A 26,175-nucleotide genomic window follows, 5' to 3' on the forward strand; every position below is an offset into this window, starting at 1 on the left:
AAATACGTAACAAAACCCATCATGTAGGAACATGTGTGGTGAACAGTTCCCATCTGTTCTTGCCTACAGGCCTAAGAAACGTAACGCAGAGATTTAGAAGAATTTGGGATTTAGAAGCTATAACTGCTAGAAATAAGTGTAAAAATTGAGAAAAATACTGAATAACACAATTCTGATACGGTTGAAGAAATAAAACATAACTGTTTCGTTCAAAAAAGGACGATTACCGATTAATTTAGTATAAGTCTTGTTATTACAATTTAAAATTACGTTATGTAATGACTTCAATTTAGTTTCAAAAGAGCAAAGTGGGTTAAGAGCTGAGGTAAAAAAAAGAGTTTATTTTATTTTTAAATGCATTTATTGTTAATTACATCTAGTTGTTAAATGTGTTTGGAATTTACAAGTTAATTTTGGAGATTTTGAGGGTTAGCGAAGTTGCATTGAGGAGCTACTTTTCCACCGCGGATGTACACACATGTTGGCGTTGCCACGGGGCTCTGACGTAGTGTGCTTTGTCACAGTCTCGCTCCTCAGCCGTGGTTTTTTGTCGAGGCTGCGCGAGCCGCTAACACCCGTGTGTCAAATGAAGATGGCCGCAGGTCCTCTTTCTGTATCTTCTAACACATCCAACAACGATGGCATTCTCATCGGAGACAAACTGTATGCGGAGGTGTACCTGACGATAGACAACTCGGTGATACCGGAGGAAAGGCTATCACCAACACCGTCTATGCTCGACGGCCTCGACCTGAACACCGAAACCGACCTCCGTATCCTCGGCTGCGAACTGATTCAGTCGGCGGGTATTCTCCTCCGGTTACCCCAGGTAAGAATATATACGTGTATTGAAGTTCAGACGGTGGATGTAGTGTTATTTATGCGAATAATTGTGTTTTGGGCGTTGCGGCCTAGTGGTTAGCTTGCTAACGTTAGCGTTTTTGACGTTGTCGTGGTGGAATTAAAATGGCGGCGGGCTATTGTGCAAGGTTAGGCCGGTTTACATAAGAGCCGGCGTTAATAACGTGTCCCGTGTTTCTCTCGCAGGTGGCCATGGCAACGGGACAGGTCCTTTTCCATCGTTTCTTCTACTCCAAATCCTTCGTGAAGCACAGTTTCGAGGTACGTTTTTTTTTTTTTTTTTACAGTTGGTAAGAGTTCTCCGACCTCCGGGGAAGACGACTGAACGTTGTAGTGACGTTCGGCGGCAGCCATATTGTTTTAGAAGTTTTTTTTGAAATGCACAGCGGAAGTTTAGAAGAAGACGAGGGAGGAAAAAAGGAAAACTAGTAAGTCTTAATTACAGGGGCCCGGTTGATCTCTCTCTCTCTGGTCTAAATATGTAGACACGTTCTCGTGTTAGGTTAAAATAGTATCATTAAGGCTATGAAACCGACCATTAACAGATAAATCACACCTCTTCATAGAGGTTCGTCGTTGCGATCACATTTTGTTCACATGCTATAGACCAATTAATAAACAGCCCGTTCCAGAACATCTGGTTTTGGTGCGTGGATGTTAAGCCCTAACTAGGCACTTAAACTGGGGCAGGAAGTGGAAAGCAGTTAATGCTTTGATGTTGTTCTGATTCATAACAACAGGCACTTTAACTCCCTTGTGAAAGACACCAAATAGTTTTGGGAAGGCTTGATCAGGTTGGACTAGCGCCTCGTCTGTGCGATACCATACGCCTTTAGTGCGGTAAAAACCGTAAGGGCCGGTAACGCCAGCTTCGACAGATAACTCTGGTCATCCCCCAATTTTCAGTTGAGTCCAGAACTACTGTCTCTATTCAGGAGTCCGCAGGGCATGTTTTTGTTTGAGTCCCTCCAATTCTCAAATGTAAATAGTAATAGGTGGGTCTGATCTTAAAGATAACTGGAAATCATTTTGGCCAGGAAAGGCCTACTTCTCATACACTTCTACAAATGTCCAAGGTGACGAAAGACCCCGTTACAAGTTGCATTGCAAAATAGCGATATTATTCCTCCAATCTTTCTGCTTCATTGTTGTCTCTTTCAGATAGTTGCTATGGCTTGTATCAACCTGGCGTCTAAGATCGAAGAAGCGCCACGGCGAATACGAGACGTCATCAATGTCTTTCATCACCTCAGACAGCTAAGAGGCAAAAAGTAAGTATCAGCCATAAATCTACCTGTTTTTTCTTTTGTTTGTAGACTCAGCCCTTTGTTTGATGGGAAATATGTTGCGCCGCATTTATGCGGTGTAGAATGTTGTTGACTGATTTGTTTTTACTGTGAAAGTGCCCTTCTGTTTATTCATGCACTCTAAACCATCTTAAACCTTTTCAGTTCCAGCCTCACTGGTAGTTTCAGACTGTTATTGTCTACATGTAACATCAGCTTGACATAAGACTGAAGTTGATATTGGAAAAAACAACACATTTAAAAGCAACAGATGAATGACACATTTTGGTTTTGTAAAGGATGAGGCATATGTACTTTGTCTGCCTCATTTCTTTATGTCGTGATTCTAGTCCTTGGCATTAACTTGGCTTCTTTTTTCCCTTGCAACCAACTAACAGCGACCAGCTACATTTACCAAATCCTGGGTGATGTGGAATGGTACGTAAGATGAAGCAGTCGGCATGACAACCATGATGCGAGGGGGTCTCTGTCGTCCCCCCAGGCCCACCCCGCCCCCACCTGTGGGAGACTACCATGGTCTGAGCCACCGCGGGGCACTGGGATCGGGGATGGCAGGTTGGCCGAAGGTCCTTGGCCCGCGGGGCGCCTTGAGGACTCCTGTGGTTCAGTCTTAAGCTTGAGGGTTCTGTCCGTCAAGCTGCGGACCATGGGGTAATGTAGCTTTCTTCTCTGACAGCTTCTCGCCATGCATTTTGATTGCCCAAAAAAAAAATCCAAATTTCATTAATTTTCTATAAACCATGGCTTCTACAGAAATATCACCTTGTTTTTTACGGTTTTAATGAACTGGAAAACAATTTTTTTGAAAAGGGCATGCAGTACAATGGCTTATTTAAATGTTTATATTTGTATTGCACAGTATAATTCAGAATCCCAAAGAAGTGGCAGCAAGTAAGCGTTCAAAAATTATAACATTTCCTGACTCTTTATTTGATTGAATAGTAATGCTTAATGAATTTCTTTCATTGCGTATTTTAAGTGTAGCTTTTTGAGTTTTTATTTTTTATTTCAGACATCAAAATGTCAGATTAAGATAAGAATAGTAGTGTTTGCTGCCACTAAGAGATGTCTGTTGCTTTACTATTTAATAACAGAAGCGTGTCATGAGAAAGAGGACACGCCTAGATTTAAATCAGAAGTCATTTTGTTACTACTAGTCTGTTTGCATCACTTCTATTCTTTGTCTTCAACCATCTAATGAATCCTTTAGGTTGTCCAACTCACATTAGTTTACATTTATTGGCAATAAGTAATTCTAATAGACTGGAGGTAGATTTTCTAGTTGTTTGATTATAGTTCCAGGTGGGAGATGTTGTTTTAACTTCAGATTGCTGGTCGTAGTTGAAGTTGATATTTCTGTTGAAGCGATGGCGTGGGATGATCATGTCAGGGACGGTCCTTCAAACTTTCACTGCAACCACAAGAGTCCACAAGCCCCCAGCACAATGTCAGGCATGCAGAAACAGTGTAACTTGTTGCTTTAAGTTGGTTGGCACGGGGAAAAAAGTGCAAGAATTCAAAAGGGCACTTTCTCCTTCATACATTGAAAAGGAGAAACCATTGTTTTATTTTGAATTTTGTTTATAAAATAGGACTCCAAGTCCATTGATACTTGATCAGAACTACATAAATACCAAAAACCAAGTCATCAAAGCGGAACGACGAGTCTTGAAGGAGCTGGGCTTCTGTGTGCATGTCAAGCATCCGCACAAGGTGAGATTTTACTTCCATGTTGTTAAGCACGATTCCCGTTTAACCGTTCACATAAAGCAGAAGTACTGGCTGTATTGGCCTGTTATTTCTCAGCTGCAGGGCGTGCTGTTAACACGCTGTTCATGTGATTCCAGATTGTGGTCATGTACCTTCAGTTCCTGGAATGTGAGAAGAACCAGACACTCGTCCAAACGGCCTGGTAGGTTCCTTTATGCACAGCAGCAACCGTAGTGAGAACTGTAAGAAGTGCTGCCAGACCTGGGCTTAAGGTGGAGCTCAACAAGTTTCCAATGGTTGGGTTTTATACGCAGCGTTTGATAAATCTGCCACAAATGGGCTCCATTGAGGACACTTGTCAATAAAATTTAGTTCTAAGTGCTCGTGATAGAGCGCAAATTTAACACGCCCAGGTCTGAGAATAACACTTCCTCACTTCCATAAAATCTTTGCACCTCTTCTGTTTATTTGTATTTATGTGTTTTTCACATTTTTTGGGGGGAGTAAAGCTATTTCTTATACTGCAAACGTGCTACTTGTCTCACTTTCTAATCTGCCCTTACATGTGAGTCTGTTTATTTGACGGTGCCCAGGGAACTTGGTTTAACTTTGTCCTTTCTCTCTACTCTTTGATTAAAGGGTAGTCCATGCTGGTAAGTCACATAAAGAACCTCTGAACTCTGCCTCCTCCAACCTCATGACCTCAGGAAGCTCCCCCTTTTGGCTGGCTGCCCCTCTCCTGACAGCCAGTCCCAGTGCAAGATTCACTGAAGGGGGCGGGCGAGCCTTTCCCAACGGCCACCGTCGCCTTGTTTTCTCTTGGGTGTCCAAAAGGATTTGTATTTTTGGTCTTGCTACAAAGATTCTCAAGTGTAATAGCTCTCTTTCCAAGTAGTTACAGATAGGTTATCTTGTTCTAGTTTACTTGCATTAAGAAATGAAGTAAACTCAGACCAGAATGTATTTGTAGTGGCCAGATTACCTGCCTGTTTGTTACATTTACCAGTAGAATAATGTCCTGTCCCCCACTGACATGGTTTCCAGACGTGTGTCTGTTTTACAGGCTGATCCGCTTCTCAGGGTTTGGCTTCAAGGACCTGTCTCATCCCTGCAGCAAACGCAATCGAGCGGCCATGTTCGTTCTTTAGTAGCGTTGAAGTAGTTCTAGTCAGTTTTCAAAGGCACTTAGTGAAGGAGAACCCACGCCACCTTTTTATTTAGATTTAAAAAGGGACAGACTTGTGCTGCGTGTAATCTTAGAGCTTTACAGTTGAGCTGTACATCCCTTGTCGTGGTTTCATTCGGTAAGGTCATGGTCAGTGATTTTACTGAAAGCTTTACCATCCTCTTTTCTCACAAGTTACTTCCTGATAACTTCACGTTTTATTTACTTTTTCTCCTGAACATAGTCTTACCATCATTTCTGATTCACATCCCAGGCGACGTTGGCGTCTCCGTACATGTTTATGACCAGAGCTCTGCAACCGTCACGACCCAGAAACCCCAGTCCCTCTAAATAACCTTTATTCTGAGTCACAATTATTAAACGGTCTGTTGAAAAAAGACAAAATGAGTTTAAGTAATATCGCCTGTAGGTAATTGGTCGTTTATAAATAACCCTCACTTTGCTCCTACTTCTAAAAGGGTCTGGTCTTGTACCTTGACCATAGTAAGAAGGAAAAAACATTTATTCATCAAATAAAACATTATACGCTAGGCGTTTGTCCTGATGGTGTTAGTTCCTTTTCAACCAGAGAGGAACTTTGAGCTGGGCGCCATCAGCAGATATAAACATGGTTGTGCCGTTGGTCGGCTGGCAGAAAGCAGGATGGTGACAATTGACCGTCAGACCCAGCAGACCGTCCTGTGGCGCCTCAGCGTGGCCGAAGACCAACCCGACCTACAGGGTCAGGCTACTAAACCCTGACTCATTGCTTCTCCTTGTTTAATCGTTGCGTGAAGGCGTAATATGGTACAAATACAGCAAAAACAAAGTAAGTTATGCCATCTAGGGGCAATAATTTACCGTTGTGAAACGAGAGAGAAGGCTACTGGCGTAGATATTCAGTCTAGTACCTCCATAACCCTCTTTATGTTTTAAAATACAGGTAAAGATAACTTAAGTGAAAGAGGATGGGTATAATTTCCTCTATAAGATGTTGATATTTGTGAAGTGATGTTTACAAAAAAGCACATAAATTAATATTTCTGCTGTTTCGATTGAAAGAGCAGAAATATTTATATATAGCAGATTGAATGCAATTGTTCCAGAATGGACGGCTGCATTGAATCTGCAGAGGTTGCAGAGCCCTCGGTGCTTTCTGCAGAGAAGTCGGCGGGCGGTGTAGACAGACCTACTGTCATCTAGCGTTTATTTCCTCAAAGTGGAAAAGGTGCCGGCGGTCACAAACTCTAGGGCTTAATTTCCGCCCTTTGCTTGAAATCATTCACTGAAGCGGAACGTGGTTCTGAGGACGCGCCCTGAATCCACACAAACCAACATGATGGTCTGAAAACGTCTGCGTTCTGTCATTCGACCTCATCACAACACCCCCGACTCCTGAAATGGCCCCCTGCATGCCCCCCCCCCCCACCCCACATGCCACGCTCTTTGTTCCTTTCAGATCCATCCATCTGAAAGTGGAACTAGCTTCAGAAATCTTTTTGTTTCCGTTTGCCCTCGTCTTTGCATGTCTCCCTCCTCAGAGAGCATGTGTCCGTCCCAGTCATCGTCCAGCCTACTCGGGTGTTTACATGTCCTGGAAGGTCATCATCTTGTCTCCATGCTTTCTGTGACACGCAGCTGGACGCCCCGGAGAGAGATGGACAAAGTTAAACTTGACTATTGAAGAGTTCTTGTTCTAATATTGTTAAACTTTAGTTGATAAAACTGTAGCTGCTGTCTTAGCAGGGCTAATTGTTTTTTATCTATCAGTGAAATACAGTAACTTTGTAAGTCTGCTAACATCCATAATCGTATTAATTTATTCACGGAAAGCAAAGCCCTGATTAAGTGTTGACAGCAGAGCGAATTGATGATCAGTGAAGTTGTTGTTTTGGTTTGTGCAGCGACGATGCTATGTTTTTGTCGTCTTGTCTGTCCTGCTAGGAACTACATGAACGATAGCTTGAGGACGAATGTGTTTGTGAGGTTCCAGCCTGAAACCATCGCCTGTGCCTGCATGTACCTCGCTGCCCGGGCTCTGCAGGTAGGACCACACAACATCGGAGAGAAAAAATGCAGATTTTTCTCCAAACTTGTTCACATTTAGCCCGATCTGGTGGTATTTAGAGTTGTGTTCATGTTCTTCCAGATTCCCCTGCCATCCAGACCACATTGGTATTTACTGTTTGGAGCCACTGAAGAAGAGATTAAAGAGATCTGCATTACTACCCTGAGACTCTACACCAGGAAGAAGGTGAGTTATATTCCTCTGGTACATGCTGCACTGTAAGAGGTCACTTTAAATCTGGTTATTTAATTGAATTAAAGGAGTAATAAGTAAGATGTGTGCTGTAAAATCAGCCTAAATCCTTCTCATTTGTCACCTGGGATGAAAGTAACAATCGGTCCTCTCCATCAACAGTCTTAAGACAAGTTTGTCAATAAGTTAGTGACGTTTTCACATAACGACCGTGGTCTTATGTCGACCTCAGGCCGGTCAGTTCTAGGCTGACTTCAGCACTGCGCCGCGACACAAACATCCTCTTATAACCACTCTGGCTGTAGCTGGTTCTGTTTACTGAATCAAATCGTTTCCCTTCCAGCCGAATTATGAGCAGCTTGAGAAGGAGGTGGAGCGGCGGAAGGTGTTCTTGGCAGAGGCCAAGCTAAAGGCAAAGGGCCTGAACCCTGACGGCACGCCGGCCCTGACCGGCATCGGCGGCTTCTCTCCCGCCTCCAAGCCCTGCTCGCCAAACGTGGTTAAAGTGGAGGAGAAATCGCCCAACCCCCAGACCATCAAAGCGGTGAAGAAGGAGCCCGACAGCCGCACTCAGGTCAACAAGAGTCCACATAACGGGTAAGGCCCTGCAGGCTGCGTTAGCTGGCTACTCTGTGAAATGTTGGAGCTTTGCTGATACGACCCGCTTGCATTGCAGGCTGAGGAAAGAAGGGAAGATGGGAAGGACCAGTAGGAGCGGAAGTCGATCCCGTTCACGGACACGATCGCGGTCGAGATCTCCCTCTCATCGCAGACAGTAAGTGTTGTCGTAGCGATAACGCGCCTCGCTGTAAGCGTTGCTCCCAGCTTTAACTGGAAGTGTCACTTCTGTGCTTCCAGTTACAACAGCAGACGCAGCCGCTCAGGAACGTACAGCTCGCGCTCTCGCTCGCGCTCTCACAGTCGCAGCCCGCTGCCTCACCGGCACCCGCCGTCGCCCCTCCTCCCTCACCTCAAGTCCAAGGCCAGTCACCATGGCAACAGCGACTCCAAACTCAGCGGGCGCCACAGCAACAGCGGGGGAGGCGGTTCCGGTCACAAGAGGAAGCGCTCCCGGTCTCGATCCCGCACGCCCGTCAAAGCTGACAGGGAGCGGGAGAGGGAGCGGGACAGGGAGAGAGACCGCTCCTTTGACTTCCCAAAGAAACACAAACACGAGCGGGGAGGCGGCCATCGCGACCGGAGGGAGAGGTCTCGCTCTTACGAAAGGGACAGGGATCGTAGCCACAAGAGCAAACACCACAGCAGCAGTGGACACTCAGGACACGGCCGCCACCGGCGCTGACACACACACATCCCCGGGGCTGACGGCCGCTCTCCTTTGACACAGAGCAGAATCAGTTGGACACGTTCTCTTAATTATGTTGACCAGAAAGATGCTCGGTCTGCCCATTTGATATTTATGTTAGCAAATAGGAAATGGAGAGGTAACCAAATGTTTTTTGCCAGAGTGCGTCTCTTGTTGCAGGAAATCCAGGAAAAACTGTAGCAAACTGATGCAATTAAACTAGTTTACCTTGACCGGGAGAACATGTCAAGTTTGTATTTTCTTATATTACAGCTTCCCTCCTATACAAATAATACGAGGTTCTGGCTTCAGACATTTGTATCGTTCCATTTAAATTCCAACAAAGGTTAGAAGAAAACATGAAAAACTTTTTCTTTTGGTCCAGTTAAACATCCTTTAGCGCTCAGAGGCCCGGGTCCTAAATGCAGCATCTGCACGGACAGATAACCTGAGTACGTTCTGCTGGTCAAAGGCAGCCCTGCGTCTGTAGGAGGAGATCCCTGCTGGTCGGCCTGGTGAAGATGACTCCAGGGCGGGGATGAAGGCAGCCGTGTGACATCAGCCCCCCCGGGCCGGTCCTCTCGTCTCCCCCGGCCCCACTCCCTCACCTGATCTTGTTTTTAGTTTTTCTATGTAAAGTTACACATTTTTGGAAGAAAATAAATTTATTTACAGTGTAAAGCTTTGATATCCACTGACGAAATGTGACCGCTTTGATTTATAGAAGCGACCTGTACAGTGGAAGGATCGAACGAGTAAATGTAAAATAAATGTTGTTCAGGAAAGATAAGTTTGCACATTGCAGGACTAGTGGGCGGTTGTTTTTCCTCGTTTCCTTTTTATTTGACATTTATGTTGCTTACAGACAGACTGGTGACTTTAGTCTTGCTCTTTCCAAATGGGGCAAAGGAGACAAGAATTGAATTATATTTTAGGGTTGTCAAATTTGTTACACTGGTTTTTAGTGTGCACGTCTTCATGTCCAGTTTTTATTCATGAATAAATGAGGAATGCCACTGAGCTTGTTGGGCTGCTGCTTCTTAAACTTCAGAGCAAACTGACATCTGCAGTGTGAGGTTTTGCATTTTAAAGTCCATTTTTCTTTTTTCCTCTAAAGGAATTATGGAAATTTGAGTTATTCTCCTAGAATTTACCTCCAATATCAGAGTATAACTTTTACCTTTACAAACTTCAGTTTGGTGCTATAACATGAGCTATTTTTTGTTCCTGTTTCTGCCCACCAGGGGGCGCTGTGGTGTTAGAATAGACATGATTCCTCCAATGAGCTTTTGACAAGGAAAGAAAGGCGAAAGGTCATTTGTTCAAAAAGAATATTTGGAAATGTTCAGTGCCGATTCATTTAGTTGTATTGTTTATTTCCAATAATTTCAGAAAAGTCTTATGACTCCAGCAGAGAGAACAGTTGATAGGATGAGTTATAACAGAGGACATTAACCACAATTTAAGCTTAAAATCCGTTTTAATGGACCTGGTGGATTGACCTAAACGTTGATCTGGGATTTTTTTTCTTTCTGTAATACTCTAATCTCAGTAGAACACATTTTTGAATTTTCATTCGCTTCAAGCCATAATTAACACATGAAACATCTTCATGTGTAATTCATATAAGGGTTTCAGTTCTCGATCTAAATTACTGCAGTTTTCTGTGAAACGCTAATTTCTTGAAACACAGCTGCCTTATGTAATGTTTTACTGTGGGAAGAGAGAAAGCAGGACAATAATTACCCTCAGCAGGGTCTGGAGTTTTTGGGACATCATTCTTGCTACTGGCCATGGAGAACCTATTGATGAACTCAAGCTTTTTGGGACCAATATCTAAATTCATGCATCTCTCCAAGTGGATAGGAGGAAAAAGATATTAAGAGATTTATGTAGCTACTGCGCAGATGTTTTAGATGCTGATATGATGCCAGATGTCTGATCGCTTGTGACTTCACACGATGAAGGGATAAGCTGTGATTCCAAGGTAGTCACATAAACACTGTCCTTCCACTGGGGGGGGCATGCGAAATGACATGTTTACGACGGACACGCATGAACAGAATGCATATCTGGCTTCAGTAGCAATAGGCATACAAAAAAGTGTTTTTTCAAACAAACTTTTTCATGATGTTCCGTCACAGATGAACAAGATTTAGCCCTAATTACTAACAGCTCCAAAATGTTTAGTCATGCAATCGTTCCTCACTGCCAGTTGGTCCATTATCTGCTTCCATCGCACTGACTCATCTAAATCATGTGCTTGAGTTGGTCTGACTTTCCTTTTCCCTGACGGGAACTCGGTTTGAGAACTTTTAATCAGAGCAGCCAATAACTATACAGTCTAGGGGTGCAAACCGCAGTTTGGATTGGCTCGTTCTGCGTGGAGCTCACAGGCTCTCCATAAACCTGGAAGAGTTTGCTCTTAGGGATGGTTACCTGTCCAGGAAGCACTCCTCTTTACCCGGTGGAGGACACAGCAGAAACTGAACAGGCAGTAGACTCCATCTGAAATGTTCTAATTACAGCTCCTGTCTCCTGTTTCTTCACCTTTCATGAGGTCAACAGTAGGAACTATTTCATGGGGAGGAAAGCAGCTTCGGACTCCTGTGCCGATGTCAGACAGCCTTCAACTCCGACATCACTACGTGACGGAAACGCCCAGGCGTGTGCTCTTCTCTTTGTACATTTTCGTTAATTTCCATGAGGTGGGCTGTCTTTACACGTCATGTCACGCGTATGGTTATAGTTCCTTAGCGCCGGTAAGAGACCTCACAAAGTTCGTATGCTAAAGATGAGAGGAATGCAGCCAATGTCTTTTGGGTAAGGACTGTTTAGCCAAAGCAGATGTGCTGTTTGAATAGTGCGTCAGTAAGGAGGTAGGAAAAGGAGCCTGTATGCTTCCTCTCATAGCTCCTTTAGCATAGGGACCTCACTAGGTCCCTTACCGGCCCTAAGGAGCTATAAGGAATCCCACAATCCTTTGCGTAACATGACGTACAAGTATAAGCACGGCCCGTCTCACGGAAATTAGCAACAATGTCCGGAGCTAAGAGAGCGCGCAGTTGTAAGTAGCATTATTTACTCCGTCACATTTTTCATGACCTGTTGGTCATCCATAGGGATAAGAGGCCTTTGGTAATCTCCTCCTTTGATGTCTATAGCAAATAAGATCTGATAGATAGAATAACAGTGTAATGGCAAAGTTTTAAATCGGAGGAAGCAATGAAATTGTCAATGTAATGTAATATAATGTATATATACATCTGTTAATTTTTAAAATTAAATCTGTATTTGTTTATGTTGTACACGTAGTTTTGTATATAATGTGTGTACACTATTCTGTAAAAAAACAATTCATAAAAGTAAAACAATCATCTGCAGTATGTCAACTCTGTTTAACTGGACTGGTTACTACAACTAGAAAGTCTGTATAAGTTTACACATATGTTCATATGTTTTGGTTTGCGTAATGGAGAACTTCAACTGTTCACTACATTTGTCTAATTTGTGTTTTGTGGTTCTTTTTCAAAAGAACCAGAGTTTAAGGCTGGAGGCACAGGAGTCAGAAGCTGCTTTCTTCCCCAAAATAGACTTCCTACTGTTGACCCCATGAAAGGTCAAGAAACAGCAGCTATTAGATGTTTTCGGGTGCAAGCCATAATATATGTAACCGTCAGAAGTTTGGCAGCTTATACTAACCTCTGCATGATTTTATTATATATATATATATATATATATATATATATATATATATATATATATATATATATATATATATATATATATAATTTAATATTAAAACACTGTTAAACAGTGAAAATACTATAATAATCAGATGCATCTCAATAAATTAGAAAATTGCTGAAAAGTAATTTCACTAAATAAATTTTTATTTTGTTTTCTTAAAAATCCCTCTATTTTAAATTTCCCAAGAAAATGAATTTGTGGTTTTCTTAAGCTGTGAGTCACAATCTTTTATTTCTCGTTTTTAATCTAAGTGACTGGGCTGGACCATCAACATGCATCATGACGTGCATTGTCTGAAACAAGTCAAGGATTACAGTTTTATTGTCAGTACAGTACCACATTCCTTTGTATGCACTTTAGTTTAATGGTTACAAAAGCAGGAAAAGAAGATCATTAACACAGAAAAGATCTATCATCTGTCGCCCATTGTTTCAGCAGTATTTCTAGACATGATTGAGGTCTTCAAAACAAGTACATAAATAAATACTGACCTATCATAATCACATTGAATCAGACATCAAACAGGAAGGTTAATAAGATATACATTCAGATAACTTGTGTAATTCAGGTTCACAGTGTTGGGGAAATCTACAGCAGTATTCTCACCAAGCTTTATACCATAACATCCAGTGTGAGACGGAAATGAGCCGCCGGACGGACCGACGGATGCTAAAGCTGTTGTAGAGCTGCCTTGGAAGCATGTTTTATATGAAGGAAACACTTTACAGACAGACTTGTGTTTAAACTACACAAACAACATCCCCAGAGGTTTGGAAACCAGCCCAGCACGGCTGACTGGGGTTTTACACTTTTCAAACCTCACTAAATCAGTGAGCTTTACTTTCAAGGAGCAGAAGTTACCAAAATTGCCTCACGCTGATTAAATCTGGACAGCATATCGAATCTCAGTCGACCTGGACAATACCGGTTTGTGTAATACCACACTTCTCTGGGACGTTCGGAAACCATTTCTGATCATAATGATAAAGCTATATATTTTTTATATATATCTTGTTTTCAAAGCATAAACGCAAAACTTCATTATGGGTTCATGGCAGATATGTCTACGGTGGTCAAGTATTAGATATGTTACCTGCAAAAAGCCAAAGACTGAAGTAAAGAGGGACGGACGAACGAGAACACAGGTGGACTGATGGACTGACAGACAGAAAGACTTTTAGAAAATGATATATAGAGGTCTGGGAATACCAACAAGTACGGGTTAAGGAAGGCCTTTATGCCACAGGGGACATGGCCATCTGTACCAGACCTGCTGTCAGTGACGATGATGATGATTATTGCTAATCCTTTTAAAGCTACACATTCAAATCAAAGTAATTTCTGCTGCAACATCCATGCAGTGATGATCGCAAGTCTCGAATGTACCATGTTTCATCCTAGAAATGTTGGCATGGAGTCTTGAGTGTCGCAGTCCACAGCAATCCTAAAACCATAAATGAAACTAAAAACTGGCTGAAGAGGACTCTGTGAGAGACTTCCTCTGTTTTTGCTTTTAAGTCATGTTTCAGAAGGATTACCAGAGTGAATACAAAATGTTTTCCAATTCATTGAGGAAAAAAAATCTATCCAAACCAACTTTGCCCTATATGCAATTTTCATTGTCTCTTAAATCTAATAACAGGCATGGACAGGCTGTTTAAGGTCGACCCCCTGTACATGCAGCATAACCCAAGCCTGCTTGACCTCAAGCTCATGAGAACTCCCCCCACTCCTCCTCCCCTCACTGTGACTACTGTGGATCACATCCAGTTCCTAGGAACCATCCTTTTCTCGGGACCTGAGATGGTCCTCACACATGCACATTGTCTGGAAGGAGGTCCAGCAGAAACTCTACTTCCTGCGGGAGCTCAGGTGGTCACCACCTTCTAAACGGCCTTCATTCAGTTTGTTTTCTGCACATCCATCACTGTGGGGCTTTGGCTCATCCACAAAACAGGACAGGTCCAGACCGCAACGAACAACCTGGTCTGCAGAGACGATCCTCAGGCCTGACCGTACCTCCATCCAGTACTTGTACATGTCTAGGGTCAGGAAAAGGCCAGCTGTAACATCTCTAGAATCAGGTAACAATCCATTTAGTCTTTTACCCTCAGGTCGGCGCTGCAGAGCACTTTTTTTTTTATAAAACCCAGCCTGTAACTGAAGGCAAATCCCTTGATTGTACACCGTCAGGGTGTGAATGACTGATTGTAGTGTAAAGCTCTTTGTCATTTCCAGACTGACAGATGTCAATTACCTTTTTTTCAGATTGGGAGGTGATGTACAGCTGTTCAGCCTACTTCCTGTTGTCAGACAGATTCTATTAATACGATTTCTTAATTTTGCAGGTCTGGCAGTATTCAATGGCTAGGGAACGTGAACTTAAAACATGTGGTTAATTTTAATATTTTATCACATTTATGCAAATATTTGTTTGATTAAACAAGAGTCACAAATAATAATAATAATAATACAGAATAAATCTGTAAGGGGTCAGATAGTTTCTCACAGCTCTTTAAAACACGTACAACAGAAGCCTGTCTGTCTTCTATTCAGCCTGCAAATGTCACAGTGCAGTCAGATTGGTAACACCTGAATTTGGGGATTCACAGCCAGCTTTAAGTGTAGGTCATACATGTAAATAAAATGAAGCAGGACATATGCAGGTGCCAAAGAGAGATGATGATGTGAATGATTTTATGAGGAAGTCGATGTAAACCGGCTAGAAGCAAAGAGTGGGTCCGCCTGTCATGTCTCCAGGCTATGGCCGCAGGGCGAACCACAACAAAAGAGGCTCTCCTTGTCTGTCACAGGTGTCAGACTAATACCATCTTAAACTTTTTCTGTCGAGTGATCTAAGCTCCCTGAGCTATGTTCTAAAGCAGAGCCAGGTGAAAATCCAAATGAACGTAAGAAAAGGATTAGTGATCGCAGCTCCGGGTGCCGGTGGTGGGATACCTGCTTTGTTATTACTATGGAGTCATAGTGCTTCCCCTAGGCTACAGCAATGACTGATGTCTTCAGTGGAAATGGGGACTAGGAGGTTCTAATACCCAAAACAAAGAAAAAAGTTAATTCAGCAGTCAGAGTGGAGACCACAACAGGACTCAAGGTAGTTTTACCCCTTCCTCCGTTTCCACAGCATTTACCTGGTAGAAACCAATTTTAAGGGCAGAAATGTAGAATTGTTGATTTAAAAAAAATCTATTTCCATCATCCTAGCTTGAAACCCGCCACAATTTAAATTCATGGCTGAATGTTGGACAACATACCTGATCAAATTGTGAATCCTTCCGTTGTTAAATTTGTATGAAGGTGATTTGGTAGAGTTTAACATTTAAATGAAACACTAATAATCTATAGTGTGACTGGGGCAGCAGATTTTAAACCACTGACATCTGCTCTCAGTGGAAAAAGAGTAATTATTAAATTGTATATATTTTTTAAATATTTTAGAATTTTAAGCCTTTTCTGTTTAGAGGCACGATAAAAACAATCACTACCCTCAGATAGCAGACTGCGGGTTAAGAACAAAGTGCTGCTTCTGCATTTCATTTTTTTCCCCCAAGACCTTAGGGACACCTCTGTCAGGTTTAATTAAGAAATATCTACAGATATTATAAACTTTCCTTGGACTATGACTTGCCTCTTGTTCTGTTCAGGTGTTAACAGTTTTGTGAAAGAGTCAAAACTGGATCTTGACCAGACTTCTGTCTCCGCTCCTCCTTTTGCTTCTGAAGTGAAGAAACTGAAGGTCTGTGACATCCGGTAACCTTTAATGCAGTTACATGATGCGGTGGACTTTGCAGTGACTTTATGTACGTTTTAAAGGGTAACTGCTCTTTCCGAAATGTAGGTTTTAGTTTCATTTCTGAAACTCCCAGCTGCGACCTGTGCAACGGGAGACTTCTCTTCCACGACCACCAGCTGATCAAGACATTGTTACAACTTTCTGCTACAACAGCAGGAATTCGGTGTCACCATGAAATTCACCAGAATAGAAAATAGCCAAGCTAAGTCAGAAGTAAAGACTATTTTCAGGGGAAAACTGTTCTGGGTCTCATAGTTGAATGCATCTCAGGAATATGACTCTCTCCCAACAGAAAGAAAATCAACATTGTTCTGATAGAAAGCCATCAAGCTGACACGTTTGGTTAGACATTTGGTTTTGGTACTGTTGCTTTGGTTATAGATGGCTCTGGGCCAGTTCACTCATTATTACTTATTTTGTCCCAAAATAATTGATGACCTGATGTTATTTTTTTTTATTGGAGCCATATCATCCTATGTTCCTCCTGTACTTTAGAAGCCTAATTTAAAATCTCAGATGTCAACACCAGTACAAGGCATGTTCGGACTGACACACGGTCACTGAGAAATGGCCGACGACTAAAAGTGCCAAAGTCTGGAATGGCGAGGGGGCGTTAAACCACCAGCACAGTCAGAAATGTTGAGACACGTGGTCGTTTCCTAAGGTTGAATACAGTACCTTAACTGAGTGTTTCTGAAAAGTGACTCTTGACACTTTTCACATTCAGCTCTCAAAAGGTTTTATGTTCCATCGTTTCACACTTGAAGAAAAGAACATAGACGGACGTCTTGAAAAGTTTCCTGCTCAGAATGTCATTAACTAGAGTTCTACCAAATGCACCACAGCATCACTAAAAGTCTTACATAAAGATAACTCTAAAGTCTGGGAATTCACCAGGAAAAGCTCAGTGTTTTCTTAAAGTTTTTACGGTCTCGGCTCCACGATTGAGCAACATTTGAAGTGAAACTGTTTGTAAAATATGGAGTAAGTTTCTGCAGAACATTTCTCCTTTGGGAAAATCAAAAAATAGAACAACATGCCGAGATTGCAAAAGAGGAGAAATTTGTACCACTCATTTTACCAACTTCTTCTTTTACATGTCACCATACTTCAACAACACCTAAATGGAAAATAGGTTGGTGATAATAAAAAAAAAGACAAAATATGGGATATAGGATGATTTAGGCAGTCTGGACACACACAAATTACCATTGGTCACAAAATACTTTGATGTCTTAAAAAAAGAAACAGTCTAAGGCTTGATCAGCTCTTTAGCTAACTCTCCTCTGATTGTACCGTTTAGTTTTTGTAAGTTTAACATGTTAACATGAAAAGTGTTAAAATAATGTAAAATAATCAAGGTTTGAAGCATTTTTCCCACCATTTCCCTTAAAAACTGTGAAAAATATTTGTATATATGAATTTTCTGTCAGCTACTCTTCAACTTTCCTGCCACTAGCAGTTCAGTCTCATTATTGCTACAAGTCAAAATGACCCTGACTCAGTCAACTTTATCTATTTTTTCTGAAATTTTCATTTAAGTTAGTCTTGGTAAGTTGCTGAAACAGCTGCTTCTGAGCAAATCTGACATTTCTATATTAATTGTTTTTACTGGGCAACTTGAATACACTTAAACATTCTTGTATTTTATTTATGGTCCACCGAGTAACGTGAGTAACAAAATAAAAAGTAGGTCTTGCACACAGGTAACAGCATGTACAACACATTTAAACTGGATCAATACTTTAGGTTAGTAGGGTACACAATCAGTTATTGCTGGTTTCTAATTTTAAGACTAAAAATACTGCATAACAAGTTTTCTTGGTCGAAGAAGTCAAGGCTCCATCACCAGCAGCGGTGACGTCCTCGTGTGACATACATGGTCTTCGCCCAAAATGATTTTGCAATATCTGCAAAGACGAGCCTCTCTGTCTTTCAGTCCGCTCCGAGCCCTCATATCCAGGTTGGCTTTGCAGAACCAGAGAGTGACAGAAACATTGTCGGCGATCCACTTCACACCTACTCACCAACTCGGCTCTGTGACCACCTCCTGCGGTAGTCTTTATTGGGCCCAACTTAATCTGTAGTGGCTGTTTCTCCTTCCCCTCTGCCCATTTGGATGTGCATAAAGTAAAAGCAGGAGAAGGTGCTCCATCTGAAACGAATGTAACACAGTTACAGTCAGTGTCTGTGATCTCACAGGTAGGTGGTCGCCTCTCTGTTCTCCCTCTCTCTGGCCTGAGCCACGGCCACGTTGATGCACTGCAGCCACTCCTCGGCGTGCTTCTCGTCCTCAGCCTTCAGCACATACGTCTTGCTGTCTGTGAAGATCTCGAAGGCCCTCGGCAGACCCCGATCCCTGCGCTTCTTAGCCACCACCTATGAAGACAAAGAAAAGAGAAAAGATGACAACATGTCTGCGCTGAGGGAAGCGGTTACTTTCACCTCCACAATTCACATCATTTAACTTGATAGTCTCCTGCATGGGCTCTAAGCGTTTGAGGGTGTAGCATTATGTTCTTGCATCATTTAGGCTTTGATTGCAAATAATTTGGTCTACTAAATGATAACAGATATTACAGTTTCTTGCAATTAAATGTATAACCCTGGAAGGTTTTCACAGTTTATCAGGCTACAACCACAAACATCAATGTCTTATGTGACAGACCAACACAAAGTAGCTCCTGAAGTCATGGATCATTTTAAAGCAGGGTAAGGTTGTAAAATTATGTCCAAACAGCAAGGATTTGCACAAAAGTACCCAGGTCGCATATGACCAAATGCTCTGTGTGGCGGACAGTGACCAGGTCCTTCTAGCAGGAGCACACCCCTAAACACGCAGCATGAGCTACAACGAAATGCTTCTACCTGAAATATATCTATGTGCTAGATTGGCCCGATCAAATTTCAGACTTAAATCCAAGTGGAAACCTGTGCCAGGACTTGGAAATTGGTGCTCATAGACATTCCCCATCCAACGTGCACAGCAAAAAGGCAATTAAAAGGAAGTCACATTTTCTTGAAATTAGTCTATTTGTCCTTGATCTGATCAGGTAAATAAGATGATCTGCCAATGGAATGAGTATTTTTATCCCTACAATAAGATCATTAGATATATTCACTTGAAATAAGGGGATGGAGATGAGTGGCTCCTATTTTAAGAGCAAAAATCTGATTCCATTGGAAGATCATCTTATTAACAGGCTTAAATCAAGGGCAAATACACTACTTTGGAGAAGAATTCACTTCCTTTTAGTTCCCTTTTTGCAGTGGGAGGGAACATTTTCTCTCTGGGTGGGAATCTAAGTGCACACCAAAGTTTGTAAGTTTCAAATCATAACACAAAAAATTACAAACCATGTACAATTTTCCTCCCATTTAACAAATTTTCACCACTTTGTGTTGGCCCAACACATTAAGCCCCAATTAACCAAAGAAGGCTGAAATAACCTTGATGTTTGTAGTGTAATGGCATAAAACCGAGAAGGTTTCCAGCAGTGTGAATAGTTCAGGCGCTGTACACCGGTACGGTGAGGGTAAACCTCAGCTGAGGTTGGGGGTGGCGAATATTGATAGAAAACCATGTGATCAGTCACCTTGACACTCTGCACCTTGCTCAGCTCAATGGGGATGTTCATCCAGCCTCATCTTTCTGTAAATAAGACAGAATTTATTACCACAGGAAAATCAATCAAGTGGAATTTAAAATTCTTCTAACGTATAAAGCCCTTAATAATCAAACTCCAGCATATATCAGAGCTCTGATTACCCCGTATGTTCCTAACAGAGCACTTCGCTCTCAGACTGCAAGGTCTGCTGGTGGTTCCTAGAGTCTCTAAAAGTAGAATGGGAGGCTATCAGGCTCCTCTCCTGTGGAACCAACTCCCAGTTTTGGTCCCGTGAGGCAGACACCCTGTCTACTTTTAAGACTAGGCTTAAAACTTTCTTTTTGACAAAATTATAACTAGTGGCTCATGTTACTCTCAGCTACCTTTATAGTTTTACTGCTATAGGCTTAGGCTACTGGAATATATCAGGATCTAATTTTCTCACTCTATGAGTTCTACTGTTCTTCAATTATGCATTATGTTTGTCATTTCTGCTTTAATTTCTGTTCTCTCTCTTTTCTCTTCATAGTAGGTACACCTGGTCTGGCGTTCTGTAACTGTGACATCAATCCAGAGAAGACGGCTCACCCGCTACTTCCATCTAATGTAGAACAGATTACTAGATCAATGTGTGCTTCTGTGCTTTTTTGTTTCTCTTGTTGTTGTCTCTGTTCTGTCTTCTCTAACCCTCCAGTCGGTCGAGGCAGATGACCGTTCATACTGAGCCCGGTTCTGCTGGAGGTTTTTCCTTCCCGTTAATGGGGAAGTTTTTGTTCCCACTGTCGCTTCTATGCTTGCTCAATATGAGGGATTGCAGCAAAGCCATGTACAATGCAGATGACTCTTCCTGTGGCTCTACGCTTCCCCAGGAGTGAATGCTGCTTGTCGGGACTTTGATGCAATCAACTTGGTTTCCTTTATATAAGACATTTTTGACCAATCTGTATAATCTGACCAAATCTGTATAATATGATTGAACTTGACTTTGTAAAGTGCCTTGAGATGACATGTTTCATGATTTGGCGCTATATAAATAAAATTGAATTGAATTGAATTGAAAGGCTCTTCTATAAATAACCTGTGTGCATCTGGTGCCACAGTGTCTAATGCAAACCCTGAATAAAGAGCACATTCACCAACTTTGTTTACCAGGAAATCTCCCATCAGGTTAAGGCTGCTAAAAGAAGATCAACTCCACTTTGCTTTTCTCCCCGGGCAGGAAATTAAAAATTCTGTCCTGTGCACCCTCTGATCACTTGAAATGTGGGTGGTGGTAGCGGTCTGGATGTTGAATCACAACCATGTATTCTTACACCATCGTTCATTATGTGGTTACAACCACAGCAATACCGGCAGGGTCCCAGAGCAAGAGTCAACAACCATTCTGTGGCATTTCTTTGTATTAAACAGCATTTTTGATATAACTATCTATTTTTGTTAACCTTTTTGTATTAATTATTTATCTCATAACAAGGTTTGTATGACTAAGAGACCCTCACACCATTATTAACACACTCATGTCACTTTACCCTTTTTGCTTCTCACAATTTTGAATAAATCTGTGGGAGAAAAAGATTAATTTATGAAGTTTTTTTTTTCTCAAACCCAAAACAGTGTAAACTATAATGAAATGTCTTGTCCAACCTTGTGTCTTCTCATGTCAGTAATAAAAACAAATGGCTGCTTGGAGCCATTGTACAGTAGAAACAATACATATGAGTGTTATATTTTACCACAGAAGAAAAAAAGACATCCCAAAAGGTTGTACATGCTATAAATCTATTTATCTAACTATATAACTTTATATTCCCAATGACAGTGGAGTTTCTGGCCTATTCTGCATGTGAGGGAATATAAAGATCCTTTCAGTGATGATGATATTTGATATACATGATATTATATTTTCATCTGTCCCTGAAGGAAAGCATTTGCCCAACTGTGGTGCGGGCCGCTTGGACTTGGCCTCAGTCCTTGTCTGGTCCTAATTAAGGAGCCAGCGTAGAGTTGAGGAGAGGTAACTTCTTAGTTGGCTTCCAAATTACAATGGATGGATGAGGAATTAAACTATATTTTATAGTATCTATCCCCAAAGAAGAGGAAATATTTGCTACGTGTTCAATTTAAATGCCAGAACTGCTTTAGCATTTGTATTTTTATGTAACCTGCTCAACCAACTAAAAACTACTGCAGTCAGATTATTTTAACAGCTAATTTATTTTATTCTATTTTTACAAAATAAACAAAAGGTTCAAAAGGGAAGTATACATGGTTTAAAAAATGCTTAAACAAAAATCTTTACTCTGATATCCCTGAATCAAATCCTCCAGTTGTTGATTTACTGTCAGCATCCCCTGAGCTGATAGGCTGGATTAGAAGAGCATTAATCAGAGAAGCAGCCATGCGGTCCATGGCAGCTCTGGAGGAGCTGCAGAGATTCCCAACTATCACAATAACCTGGTGTTTGTGAAAGAATATCAAGAAGAAAGTCGTTGTTGAATGAATGCAGTACGAAGAAAATCACTTTATATTTTGCCCAAACTATTTAGGGAACACAGAAAATGTGTGTAAGAAGGCGTTCTGGTCAGATGAGACCAAAATGGAGCCAGGAAAGAGCATCCACACACTTAAACATGGTGGTGGTAGCATCATGCTAACGGGGGCGCTTTCATTCAGCAGGAACACAGAATCTGTTAAAAGTTGGTAGGATGATGATCGGAGGTGAATGCATGGCGATCCTGGAGTTTAACCTGATGGAGGCTGAAAGTAAAAAAATAAATCCCAATGAAATAGAGTAAAATTTGCGGTTGTAACATTAATAAATGTGTCAAAGATTAATGCAAGGCAAATATAGGCGTGTTTGAAGTTGTCGTGATCGTAAACCTCATGAAGCTGCAGATCTAGTGCCTACATTCTGCTTTTTGTAGTAGCTCCACTTTGGATGGATTCGAGAAGATTTCACAACCGTTTTGGGGTAACAGGAACAAAAAAAAAAGCCTTCCCCATTCAGCTGGGGATAAATCATTTCACAACAAGCCAACCACCTCCAGAACACGCTGGCCGAGACGGGCTCAGCTCCGAGAACAAAGGCGCACAATCCTCTCGACGTGCGACTGCTGCAAAACAGAATCTATTAACATCTGGACGGCAACACAAGGACTATTGTTGAAGGTAGGGGGTAAAGAGAAAAAAGAGTTCAGTCCTGTTTCTGGCTGGCTTTCAGCCGCCGCTTATGTTTTACAGATGCCCAAATATGATTTTGAGCCAAACGCGAGTATTTATACTGTAAACATGCTGATAAGTGGCATAAAAAGATTGAATAAAAATCCATTCTTTAAAAAAAAACTACCTTACTAAACATTGTCACACTGCTGTTGTCCATCAACCCTCCTAGTGTCGGTGCATGCTTCTGGTTAGGTATGGTTCCTTTTCTTTTTCAATAAATGTGCTGCTCAGTGGGGGATCAGTGTGGCCACATCACCACTAACCTTTATAGGGAGTTAGTCACTCAGTCATGCTACATCTGCATAAAGATATCTGCTGTAAGTTGAAGAGGGTGTCACTGACTCATGCCTCAGAGGATCCGCCCTAAAGTTTCAAAGTGGGTCGAAGTTTATTGCAGCCAGATTCACCTCCTGCTCCAGAGGGACAATGAAGCTTTTCAAGAGGTGGGATTTTTACTATTTCATACACGGTGTCATCATAACTCAAATGACACGGAGCAGGGGAAATACTGATACATCACTTTTTCACCGCCTACGTACAGATTTGCCCCGGTGGAACAGGAGCTGGTTGCCTGCCAAGGTGAAGTAGCGGGTTTTCCAGCGCTTGATAAACTTCCAGCGGACCTGCTTCTCCTTCAGCTTTCCTTCCATCAGAGGCTGGCCCTCCTGGTTCACAACTGTAGGGTAAAAAAAAAGAAAAAGAAATCATAGAGCAAGAAGGTTAGGAGAAATTGGGATTTAATAAAAAGAAGGTCCTAGTTTTTTTGTTTTGTTTTTGAAACACAATTCTATTTTCACATTACTGCCAGAAGATGTTAATTCAATGACTTTCCTAACCCAACATTGGAAACTATGAGGTATAAACAGTAAAACTGATCATAAACACTGGTGCAGAAATACTTTTATGGGTATGATTATGTGTTTACAATCTCAGAGAAATAATTGAAGAGACATGCTAAAGACCTTCTAAGTACGAAGAGGGTAACTAACTGAGAGGCAATCACTACACGGCACGCACACGACAAATATAAAGACATGGTGCACTTAACCTCAGAGCACCAGGATCAAGTTAAAATGGATTGAGAACATAAGCGACTATATTAAGTGTATTTAAAAACAACTTGTTAAACCCTTTGGGAGACACAACATGTCAACAATTACTTACATCACATGTCCTCAGGAGGAGGGATTGCTGTAAAATCAATGACTTGATGCAATAAGGTCATCGCTTTAAATAATCCTGCACCAGTTAGGATTATTGTTTTGGATGTGACTTTGAATCATCTATATTATTCATAACTAGATGTAGACTGGGTCTGATGGTTCTGACATTTACTGTGATTTGGTGCTATATAAATGAACAAAATATATTAAAATTATTGGTTAGCATAACCTCTAATATTAATTTTATCCTTAGGTCAGAGTAGAAACTGTTTCATTAAGTATTTTTGTTTGACCATGAGTAAGTGCCTGTTACTCTATGTATTTTTTTTAATCCCAGGACGACAAAACTGTATTTGTTTTAAATATCAACATGTGTGTAAACCACCTGTCTACAGTCTACTATCAGGTTAGTCTATGCTCTTCTGCATTTTCAAAGTGCCGTGAATCTTCTCTTTTTGATTTTGTGTGTTTGAGATCATCAAAAACATTTTTTTTAAATGGAGTGTAGTTCTGGGTTCAGGCAGGAGAGAGAAGAGGGGTAGACATGCAGTGGTGCCCACATTACCCCAAATCCACACGTGCTGTCGGCCATTGTAGAAGCGGTCGGTTTATGCGCCAGGAATCCCCTTTTATGTCATAAAGAAACAGAATCTCAAATAAAAGAATCCTTTTTAGTGAGATTTATGACCATATAAATGGGAACAACCATTTATTTATTTGGTATAATATTTATATCAAAACATTTTGTCAGTGTTATCTTTCAGTTCAGTTTATCTTAAAACATTCATGTCACAAGCAGCACGTCTAACTTTTAGACCGGTAACTTCCATTAAGCGACGGATCTGACCCTCTCAAGTTACACAGGCGAGTTTTTAAGAAGGCCGGCCCACACAGAGCATCGATATGCGCCAATTGTTGTATGTTGACCCGAAAAATAATTGCATGCCGTATTTTTCAGACTATAAGGTGCACTTAAAACCCTTAAATTTAAAAATAAATGGATGGTGTGCCTTATAATCCAGTGCGCCTTATATATAATTACTGTACTTGTGCTTACTGACTGGTTTTATGTGGTACAATGTGCTCAGAAGTCTGTTAAAATGTGTAAGCACCACTTTGGTTAGCAACAAAGCCGCTCCATTAAATGGATATTCAGAGAATTACGGTACACTGTGTCACTACCTGATTAGACCCCTGAGCTGTACACAAGACTGCCTGACTGTAAAGTTTAAACTAGAAGTGCATTCATGTAAGGCAGCCCGCGCCCAGAGTACACGCTAGCAACAATTAACCAAGTAAGTTAATTCACTATAAAACTTAAGTTTGTTTTGGCCTTATGTTAGAAACAGGGCAGTGAGGTCCAACTACTCTGTCCTCCCAACAGAGGCTGATAGCTCTACCTCTCAGGAGAGAGCTGTGTAAGGTGACCAGATTTGATTTCTCTAATGAAAACTGAACTGCAACGCCAACAGGACGGGGAAGGTGCGTTCGGCAAAGCTCTACCATGTCATAACAGCGGCAGGACTGTGTAAATACTCTTTTATGATACACTGAAATCGGGGACATGTCCTTGAACAACTTTTTCCAGAAATCGGGGACATCCCGTCACCCTTTTATTCTTTTACATCTCAGTGGGGAAGCTATCCTGAGCTTCTTTAGAAACAAAATGTTTTCTTTTGGAGTTGGAAGTTTATGACTTCCTCTAAACCATCAGTTTAACTTTAGGAAAATGTTCATCTACAAGTTTTGAGTGATGAAACTGAAAGGCCCCTTTTTCATGACATTCTGTTTGCATTACCTCAAAAAAATCTCTTTGAAGGCCCGGGTACCCTCATCAATTAACTCCTCCATCCCTAACTACAATAAGCTGTTGCAGGCAATCTGTCCCACCATTTTTGTGAACCGTGCCTGCGGTTTCAACAACATGTCAGCTGAGTAATAGCATGTTTTCACCATCCAAGGGAAAGCCATATTTAGCTTCTGTTCACCCCATACACCCTAAGCACACACAC

At 41.5% G+C, this 26,175-nt stretch overlaps 2 protein-coding genes across 2 annotated transcripts in view; one reads left to right on the forward strand and one right to left on the reverse strand.

Moving 5' to 3' along the window:
• The first annotated feature begins 499 nt into the window (after positions 1-499).
• Positions 500-9,629, forward strand: ccnl1a (cyclin L1a). Its single transcript, XM_012874806.3, has 10 exons — positions 500-829; positions 1,048-1,122; positions 2,023-2,132; positions 3,761-3,881; positions 4,016-4,080; positions 6,988-7,087; positions 7,193-7,297; positions 7,647-7,900; positions 7,980-8,078; positions 8,162-9,629. The coding sequence occupies exons 1-10, from the start codon at positions 587-589 to the stop codon at positions 8,604-8,606; spliced, it is 1,617 nt and encodes a 538-aa protein (XP_012730260.2). The 5' UTR covers positions 500-586; the 3' UTR covers positions 8,607-9,629.
• A 7,992-nt stretch (positions 9,630-17,621) lies between these two features.
• LOC105934693 (ventricular zone expressed PH domain-containing 1) overlaps positions 17,622-26,175 on the reverse strand; it is a gene marked incomplete in the record, with an annotated part of 84,094 nt that continues 75,540 nt past the window's right edge. Inside the window, 3 exon segments of the mRNA XM_036149895.1 lie at positions 17,622-18,549; positions 19,767-19,813; positions 23,536-23,676. Of these exon segments, the coding sequence (XP_036005788.1) occupies positions 18,367-18,549; positions 19,767-19,813; positions 23,536-23,676 (371 nt within the window).

The sequence above is a fragment of the Fundulus heteroclitus genome, chromosome 18 (assembly GCF_011125445.2).
Source record: "Fundulus heteroclitus isolate FHET01 chromosome 18, MU-UCD_Fhet_4.1, whole genome shotgun sequence".
NCBI lineage: Eukaryota > Metazoa > Chordata > Actinopteri > Cyprinodontiformes > Fundulidae > Fundulus > Fundulus heteroclitus.